General features: G+C 55.8%; 1 protein-coding gene across 1 annotated transcript; it reads right to left on the reverse strand.

Annotated features, from left to right (window-relative positions):
• Nucleotides 1-1,182: 1,182 nt before the first annotated feature.
• Nucleotides 1,183-8,342, reverse strand: MMP9 (matrix metallopeptidase 9). Its single transcript, XM_077766512.1, has 13 exons — nucleotides 8,163-8,342; nucleotides 7,437-7,669; nucleotides 6,947-7,095; nucleotides 6,522-6,650; nucleotides 6,260-6,433; nucleotides 5,867-6,040; nucleotides 5,085-5,261; nucleotides 4,831-4,986; nucleotides 3,743-4,016; nucleotides 3,480-3,619; nucleotides 3,038-3,188; nucleotides 2,843-2,946; nucleotides 1,183-1,489 (listed from the first exon to the last, which is right to left on the reverse strand). The coding sequence occupies exons 1-13, from the start codon at nucleotides 8,298-8,300 to the stop codon at nucleotides 1,371-1,373; spliced, it is 2,118 nt and encodes a 705-aa protein (XP_077622638.1). The 5' UTR covers nucleotides 8,301-8,342; the 3' UTR covers nucleotides 1,183-1,370.
• Between the last annotated feature and the right edge of the window lie 1,434 nt (nucleotides 8,343-9,776).

Consider the following 9,776-nt stretch of genomic DNA (forward strand, 5'->3'; position numbering starts at 1 on the left):
TGGCTCTCCGACCTTCTCTCATCTAGTCTGGACCACCATTCCTACCTCACCCATTCCAGAATCCTCTCCGCTCCTCTCTCATCTACCTCCTAAAACCACACATGAGAGTTCTGAGCCATTTGTACTTCCTCCAAACACCCTCTGCTTTTTCTCTTCTCCCAGCATTTGCCCCAAGAGCTTACAGTCAAATCCCACTGCAGCCACTCACACAGCTATGGGGCTGTGTAGTTCTGTGTGCCTCAGTTACTTCATTTGTACGATGGGGGGACAGATGATGGCAATAATCCCTATAAGAGTAGCACCTGTCTCCTAGGGTTGTTTTAAGAATTAACACACATAAAGCACACAGAACCGTGTTTGGCATAGACTCAGTGTTGTACCCGGGGTAGCTACCACCATCATGGATGCGATCCATATTTCATTTACCCCCTGCCTGGCCTCTGCACACTAAGATTTTGCCAGGTTCTCACTACTGGAATCATGCTGCAATGAATGTCCTTCTATCTGCTGTCTGGTGCACACGTGTGTGAGGGTTAGAGTAGGGCCCAGTTTTAGGTTTACTGGTTTGTGGTAAATCACCCTGTAAGAAGACAGCTCTACCTGCACAGGAAGAAACTCTTGCTCATCTTTCCAGATTCAGTTCAAGTTCAGATGTCATCTTGGCTGAGAACCATTCCCTGCCTTCAACCACCAAACACATAGAGAATCACATGTACACACCATTATTCTAGAATAAAGGGCCACACACTGCACACTCCCCAAGAGTGATCCCTCCCCCACCACGCAAAGAATCATCCTGGTAACTGAATGGCACTCTCTGGGGACAGAGCCTGAAGTCTGCATTTTAAGCAAGTTCTGAGGGTATTCGTGGGCCTGAAGCCGGAAGGCCCTGAGAGGTTCTTGAGGACAGAAACATAGTCCAACTCCTCTCTCCTTCCCAGGGTCCAGTGCACAGCCCGGCTCTGTCCAGGGGCTCCATAAATGTTTGATGAATGAATAATAGGTTGGCCATTTCCCCAGCTGTAAAATAGGAGTAATCACATTATATCTTCCTAATAGGAAGGATGAATGTTAATATTTATGAAGTGCTTAGAACGCTACCTGGCACATAGCGAGCACTCTATGGGTTACATACACGCATGCATGCATACGTACATACATAAAGAAATCTGCTCCTCAAAGTTAAAGAATTCAAGTTTATTAAAAATATTCCAACAAAAGATGCAGGTGGGAAGAGAGGGGCCCAGCCCACCTCGACTCCTCCTTGTCCCCCAGATCAGACCAGTTTGTATCCGGCAAACTGGCTCCTTCGGCCATTGGGATGGTCCCCAGAGGACCCACTCTGCAGTGCTGAAGCGGGATGGGAAGCCCTAATCCTCGGGGCACTGCAGGATGTCAAAGGTCACATAGCCCACTTGGTCCACCTGGTTCACCTCGTTCCAAGAACGCACACGCCAGAAGAAGCGGTCCTGGCAGAAGTAGGCGTTCTCTGCACGGGAAAGGCAAGCACGGGAGGGTGATTCCAACGCTCCCGCAAAACATACAGAAACAAGAGCAAGATCTTTACGGTCGTCCCTCTTCCCCTTCTAGATCTTCCCAAGCATTTCATATCCAAGCTTTTCATTGCCTCCGTCTCCCCCACAGAGATGCTGGAGGGCAGGAAACCCCCATGTCCAAAGCACTGCCACAGAACCTGGGACACGGGAGGTGCTCAGAACAATTCATTCAACATTCGTTCATTCGTTCATTTCATCAAGTATTTATAGTGCTAAGCACTGTTATACAGCAGAGAAAAGAACGCAGGCATTATCTCAGTTCTGCTGCTGGTTTTACGCTCTAGTGGGGGTAAGAGAGGCGATTAACCAGCACACACTTAATAAATTAGACGCTGGCAATGTAGAAAGCTATGAAGGAAATAAAAGCCAGGAAGTGAATATAACAAGGGTCAGAGACGGCCTCTTTGAAAAGGTAGCCTAAGCACTGAGACCCGAAGGGCAAAAGGGAGGCAGCCCAGTGACAGTCTGAGGGAAAACCTCCAGGCAGAGGGACCAACTGGTGCATAGGCCCTAAGCTAGGTGTGACCTTGTTGTGTTCAGAGAGCAGCCAGAGGCCGGTGTGGGTGACGCAGAGCAGAGGAAATGACAGGAGAGTGTGCCAGGAGGATCTGAGGGGCAGGTCAGATCCCCGGAGTTTCTTGTTTTGTTTTGTTTTCCTCGGAGCGCATCAGGAGTCCTCTCCCCACCCCCCAGACCCCCCAGGACCATGGCCCTCCGCTCCCAACCACTCCCACTCCTAGAGAATACCTTAATGGTACTGAACAGCCAGTATGGCTTGGACCAGGGTGTTTACAAGGGAGATGGTGAGAAGTGAACATTGTGGTAGTGGGGTCAGCAGAACTTGTCGGTTGATTGCATGCGAGTGTGCGAAAGAGAAAGAAAACCCCAGCTACGAATCAGCAGTGACTTGTCCCAAGACCCAGAGTAATGAAGTGCCTTTTTTTATCACTGTATCTCTGGAGTCAGCACAGTACCTGGCATATTATAGGCACTTGATAAATATTGTCTAATAAAGGAATGAGCCTCTGTGCAAACCACGTGTTCTGTACTGTAGGGGGAAAAGCCTCCGGCTAGGGGGTGGGGTGGGTGGGAAATCTGGGTTCTAGTTCTGTGTCCTTTATGATCGGGGAAAGGTCCCTGCCTCTCTAGGAAACTATCTGTGCTGGAGTGTTTGCCTCAATCTCCAGGGGAATTTTTTTTCTCCCTCAGAATGTGACTAATCACTGAGGCAGGCAAGTGTGGGATGTGTCCTGAGGAGGGACCTGACCCCCATCAGCAGCCCTCACCTTGGTACTGAAAGATGTCGTGCGTGTTCAAGGGCACGCCGGGGAACATCTGCTCCACTGGACGGGCGCTCATGGGATCCACCGTTTGGGTCTTCACGTCGAACCTGCGAGAAGGCGGTGAAGAGACAGGTGCTGAGCGGGAGGGCGGGCAGATGGCGCCCGGGGTCCCCCCCGCCGGCGGTCGCCGACACTCACCTCCAGAAGCGCTGCCGGCTGAAGAGCAGCACCTTCCCGCCGCTGCGCGGGAGGGCCCCAGTGATCTCGGTCACCTCCCGGCCCAGGCCCAGCTTGTCCAGACGCCTCGGGCCGAGCACCGATGCGCCTGTATACACCCACACCTGGCTCCCTGGGGGCGAGAAGAGCCACATCGGTCTAGGAGCAGGGAGTGGACACACATTGTCTTTGAATGTCAAGAGGAAGAACCCAGAGAGACCTTTCCGCACCCAACCTGCCAGCAGTATGGGTGCCCAAGGGGCAGAACCAACCGCTGGATAGTGCGGGGCGTGAGGATGGTGAAGAGCTGCTAAATTGCACCTGCCAGAAGGGGGCGCTCGTTTCTACTCTCGATTTGTAGGTCCTCCTAGACTGGCAAGGATGAGGGAGGCGGGGGCGGGGGATGGGAATGGAGGAAACTAACCAGAGAAGAAGAAAATCTTCTTGCTGAGCGGGTCCTCAAAGGCGGAGTCGAGCTTGCGGGGCAATGCAGGCCACTTGCTGGAGATAAGGAAGGGGCCCCGCACCCGGCGTCCTTGGTTCTCAGAGAACTGCCAGTACTTCCTGGGAATGAGAGAAGGGACCAGAGGGGCACTGAACTTTGAACCGAAGGCCAGTGGGTGGAGAGGAGCAGGCAGGCCCCTCCTCCGAGTCCCCTTCCCCAGCCACATATCCCTGCCCCCTCACCCATCCTTGAATAAATGCAGAAGATTCCCGATCTCTGCGATGGCGTCGAAAATGTTCACATTGCACATATTGTCTGCTGGATCCAAAGACACTGTAGGGGCCTCAGAAGGGCCAGCAGTGGGGGGACCCGTGGGGCCAGCTGAAGGGGGGCCTGTGGGGCCAGCAGTGGGACGCTCTGAGGGGCGGGTGGTGGGAGGCCCAGTAGCACAGACCGTGGGCTGGGATTCAGGTGTGGTGGTGATTGGAGGCCGCGGCTCAGGTTCAGGGCGAGGACCTAAAAAGAGACATTGATTGGATGAGACATCCTCTCTTGCTGCATACATCTGTGCTGGTGGGAGATATGCTCCCCAAAACGCATCAGTGAGACCCTGGGCACTCACTCTCCTCACTTTAGATGCTGGAGTCTACCTTCCCCCAATCACAGACTGATTTTTGTTCATACATTCACCTTTCATTCCGATCATGCTTACCTAATCCCTGGGCTACGTCAGGGCCCAGCCAGGCCCTATGAACAAAGACATGCAGGAGCGCTACCCCACTCCAGACTAGTGGGAAAGAAGTGGGTTTGGAGCACTCAAACTGAGAGGCAAACTTAGTGCTAAGGGCTTTATAAAATCACATTAGCTCGTTTGACTTGAAAAAAAAAATCCAGTCGATTCTTTAATATCCCCATTTTTAAAATGAGGGAATAATACTAATGATCATAAGTGATGATAACCATACAAATATTAAACGCTAATATGGTGCTTAGTATATGTCAGACATTATTGTAACTCACAACCCTATGAGGCAGGTAACATGATTAGCCCCATTTCAAAGATGAGAAAGGTGAGGGGTGATGTAACATATCACAGGTCACCTAGCCAGGAAGTGGCTGCACTGGCTTTTGAACCCATGTCTGTCTCACTCTAGAATCTGGGCTCTTTATCGTCATCTCCAAGTGCTGACCAGACAGCACCTGGACCCACTGACCCCAAGCTCTCCTGCAGATAAATGTTGAGGTCCCCACTTTCCTGATCCCCATTTCTCCCTTCTCCGAACTATGGCAAAGCACCGCCTTTCCTTCCATCCCTGCCCAATAACCTCACCATACAGATGCTGGATGCCCCTCACATCGTCCTCATGCAGGGGGGGCCCCTCTGTGAAGCTGTACATGGGGTACATTAGTGCCTCTGGCACCGACGAGTGATCTAAACCCAGAGCGTGGCCGAACTCATGGGCTGCCACAAGGAACAGGCTGTATCCTGGAGGAAAATAAGATGTGAGCCCAACCGAGCTCCCAGCCCTGGCCATCCCTCCCCCAGCACTGCTGCCCCCAACCTCGGAACCCTGACCACCTTACCTTGGTCCGGGCAGAAGCCCCACTTCTTGTCTCTGTCAAAGTTTGAGGTGGTGGCACACCAGAGGTGCCCATCTCCACGGCCGTCGCTGGTGCATGTTGAGTACTTCTTGCCCAGGAAGATAAAGGGGAAGACACACAGCTCCCCTGCGGAGTTACCACCGGTCACCGTCGCGTCGACTGGAGAGAGAAACGGCTCTGGGTGAGTGGTCCCAATAAGGGGCCAGATGCTGGCAGAGCAAGAGCTAAATAATCCTGGTGTCTTATTTTATTATTTATTTATTTACTTATTTATTTATGAGAAAGAGAGCGCGCGCTTGGAGGAGGGGGTGGGAGAGCAAGTGTGAGAAAGAATCTTAAGCAGGCTCCATGCCCAGCTGGGGGGCGGAGGCGACGTGGGGCTCCATTCCGCGACCCTGGGATCATGACTCAAAAGAAGTCGCCTGCTCAACCGACTGAGGAACCCGCGCGCGCCCCCTGGTGTCCTTTTTTTTTTTTAAGCCTAGGATGCTGGGGGCACAGCTGAGACCCGGCCAGGCTGGTGGGCAGGGCCTGGGGGCCTGAGACTGAGGAAGAGGAAGCTGTCTGGGCTAAAAGGCCAAGACACAGGGTTGCGGCGGGGGCACGTGGAAGTCGGGGAGGGGCTGTGATGGTGGACAGAGACACGGTGATCCTGTGGACCAACGAAGAGAGTAGAGACACACTGATGGGTGGGGGAGCCACGGTTCCGGGGCCAGTGCGGAAGTAGGGGGCGAGGCTGGATCCGGGAGGCGGGGCAGAGGTACCTCGGGTTGGACAGAACCCATAGAGCTTGTCCTTGTCGTAGTTGGCCGTCGTGGCGCACCAGCGGTAGCCGTCCAAGCGACCGTCGGTGGTGCAGGCGGAGTAGGAGCGGCCCTCGAAGGTGAAGGGAAACACGCAGGGCTTGCCTTCTCCATTGCCGTCCTGGGTGTAGAGTCCTGGGGAGGCCCACACAATTATGGGGGGGTAGGGTGTCACGAGGTTATTGACCCACAGACCTCCTCTCCCCATTTCACATGTGAGAAACTGGGCCCAGAAAACAGGAGAGTCACTTGCAGGCCACCCAGCACTAGGGGCAGAGCCGGGATTAAAACCCGGGGTTCTGGACCCTCGGGGGCGGTGGGAGCCCCTCAGCCCCGCCGCGACCCCGCACTCACTCTCGCTGGGGCAGAAGCCGAACCGGAGGTCGGTGTCGTAGTCCGCGGTGGTGCTGCACCAGAGGATGTCGTCGGAGCGGCCGTCCGTGGTGCAGGCGGAGTACGAGCGGCCCTCGAAGGTGAAAGGGAAGTGGCAAGGGGCGCCTTCTGCGTTTCCGAAGTAGGTCGGAACCACTGCAGGGGAAGGGGGAGCGGCTCAGGGCGGCTGGCGACGGATGTGAGAAGGGAAGGGAACGGGGACCGGGGAGGCTCGGGATCTCACCTACGCCCTTGCCCAGAGACCACAACTCCTCATCGTCGAAGTGGGCGTCTCCCTGAATTCCCGAGCCAGGCGCAAAGGCGTGTGCCAGGAGTCCGTCCTTCCCATCGAAGGGATACCCATCTCCGTGCTCTGGAGAAGCAGGTGCAGAAGAAGGGAGTTAGCCGAGCGCAGTTGGGCAGCCTGTGCGCTGCCCACGGGCGCTGCGCTGCGCAGTGCGCGGGCTGAGACCCCGCCTCCAGCGGCTGTCCGAGCCCTGCGTCCCCGCGCTGCGCCGGGTCGGGCAGGAGGGGGCGCAGAAAGCCGGCGGCGGCCAAGGGCTGCCGGGACCGGCGAGACAAAGCGGAGCCCGCTCTCCTCCCTCCGTGGTCCTCCCTCCGCTGTCGCCGTCCGAGACCCTCCCCGCCGCCCCCTTCTCGCCTTCTCACCCCTAACACCAAACTGAATGACGATGTCCGCCTCGAGGCCGTACACGCGCGTGAAGGTGAGCGGCGTCACTGCGCTCCAGAGCGCGAAGGCGCGGGCAAAGGCGTCGTCGATCACGTCGCGCGGCAAGTCTTCCGAGTAGTTTTGGATCCTGTAGGTGAAAGGCGAGAGGATGGAGGTCCGAAGTGAGGGCGGAGCCGGGGCAGTAGCGACACCCGGTGTCTCAGCCGCTTCAGCAAGCGCGATGGTGCCTGCGTTCCACGTTCTCATCTACAAAGCACTTTCAGACGCGTTTTTCTCTTGGGACACTCACAAGGGCCCTGGCAGGAAGACTCAGATTGCAAGGCCCACTTCCCTGACGGAGACACAGAGGCTCAGGGGGGGAGCCACCTGCCCCAGGCTGCACATCGAAACCTAGGGGCCGGTCTGAGGGACGAACCCGCCGCCGGTGCCCGCCCCGCTCCCCCGCCTCCTCGGGGCTTGGCCGCGCACCAGTACGTGATGTTGTGATGATTCCACTTGGGTTCGCCCTCAAAGGTCTGGAATTTGCCCAGGTCTGGGACGCCGCAGCGCGGGGCCCGTATGGCCTCCAGGGTGGTTTTGTCCAGCTCGCCGGTCTCAGGCAGAGCCAGGCGCTTCTGGAGAAGCCGCAGCGCCCGACTGAGGGACTGCTGGTCGTCACTTAACTCGGCCACATGAGTGTAGCCATAGCGAAACAGATATTCCTGTGGATGGAAGGGCAGAGATATTCCTGACTCTTTCTCGTCCCCACCCTCCAGAATTCCATCCTCCACGCCCTGGGGACTGTCCCCTCTCCAGGACTTGGTACCCTGGATACCAGTGCTTGTGCCCACCCACGAACTCCTTCCCCTGCAGACATCCTCATCTCCTTCCCACCCCTGGAGGCCCCTGGCCCAGCCTACCTCAGGGCCTCCTAGCATTTACCCCTGGCCACCCCCAGCGCCTCCCCACTCCAGAACCCTCCAAAATGTCATCACCCCAGCATGTCCCATGGCGCACCTAGGAAACCCTTAGCCACTCCTGGCCATCACTGTCCAGAGCCTCCATGGGACCTCGAGGGCCTGATCCTGGATACCCCTGTTCTCCAGACATGACCATCGCCCTCAACTTGCCCGGTAGAATCTCCTCTGAAGCCTCATGCCCTCCCTGAGACTCCTGGCCAGCCCTCCGCAACTACATAGTGGGGTATTAGCCTACCTCTGCCAGCTGCCTGTCAGTGAGATTCGTTTTCAGGTCTCCTGGGAAGACCACAAAGGTCGGCTTGTGCGGTCTGGGAGCGGCGGCGCAGCAGCCCAGCACCAGAAGCGCCAGGACCAGGGGCTGCCTGGGGCTCATGGCGAAGGTGGCGGTGTCTTGCTGCGGCTGTCCCTGTGGGGGCTTTAAGCAGGCGCTATTAACTGAATCAGTAACCCCGCCCCTCCCTGCCAGGCGGGGGCTGACTCAGGGGATGAGGTGTGTTTAGGGGGGGCAGTCCCAGCATGAGCAGGCAAACAAAGGGCTTACACCATCTCCTCCTCTCCCCATTGCCCACAGTGCCATTGCCAAGTCAGGCAGGACCCCAGACCCACAGGAAACCACAGGCCCTCAGGGGAAGGGTTGGGTTTTGCAAAATGCAGAGCTTATGAGAACTGAATGAAAGCAAGGGAGGGCTGCTGGAGGACTCCCTGAGCTCTGGGTCTGAAGGCCCCGAGTGGTCAGCCTGAGGGGAGGGAATGGAAGATTCCCCAAGGCCACTTCCTGATCCCAGTGATTTCTCCCTTCCTAGTCAGACCCCATCTACGGCCCCTCCCCACACTGCTAGGCTCTCTCCTCTTTTCTCCTCCCTTGAAGCCTTTCTCCCTTTCTGGGTGGATGATGAGAGGCTTCCTCTCCCTGCCTCACCTGAGGGACAGGAACAGAAGGAGTGGCAGGAATTGGGGGACTGGAGAATTCCCCCAGGGCCTCCCCTGTCTACCTCAGGCTGAATCTTTCAGGATAGTAAAGGGGGAAGTTTAGGGCTTCTGGAAGCCTGCAGACAGGCTTCTCTCTCCTCCTTCAGTGCCTCAGGCAAATGTCCTACCTCTCTGAGTTTGTTTCCTCAGCTGTAAAAAAAGAAAAAAGGGCCCTTTGTCCCTAAATTGATGTGAGGATAAATGAGATCAAATACCTACAGTGCTTACTCCTGTGTACTCGCGAGTCCACATTAATGGCCTTGGTTGCTTTTAATGACCTGGGCAAAGAGGAGACTGGGGTCTTGGGCTCTAATCCGCCGTGTGATCTACAACAAATGTTTTCCTCTCTCTGGGTTTTGGATTCTTCAGGTGCAAAATGGCGGAGAGGGGATGATCTTGGGGGCCCCTTCAGTTCTGCAGCCCTTCTGCAGGAGACTGAGCTCCGGCCTCGCTTATCACCCTTCTGCCTCCTTCCCTCTCTTCTTCCCAGCCAGCCCTGGGGGGAAAGGAGCTGTGTTGGCCTTCCCTGAGGCATCCCTTGGGAAGGGGAAAAATAGCAATCCAACAAGCTGGATTTAAAGAGCTCACTATGGGGTACCTGGGTGGCTCAGTGCGTGGAGAGTCCGACTTCCGCTCAGGTCATGAACTTGCAGTTCGTGAGTTCAAGCCCCGTGTGGCGGGCTCTATGCTGACAGCTCAGAGCCTGGAGTCTGCTTCAGATTTTGTGTCTCCTCTCTCTGGCCCTCCATCGCTCGCACTCTCTCTCAAAAATAAGTAAAGATTTAAAAATTTTTCTAAAAATTAAAATAAATAAAGGGCTCACTATGTGCCAAGTGCTTTCTGTGTTTATCTAATCAATGAATCTGCGAGACAAGGATAT

Source organism: Crocuta crocuta, unplaced genomic scaffold (assembly GCF_008692635.1).
Source record: "Crocuta crocuta isolate KB4526 unplaced genomic scaffold, BGI_CrCroc_1.0 scaffold71, whole genome shotgun sequence".
NCBI classification, from domain to species: domain Eukaryota; kingdom Metazoa; phylum Chordata; class Mammalia; order Carnivora; family Hyaenidae; genus Crocuta; species Crocuta crocuta.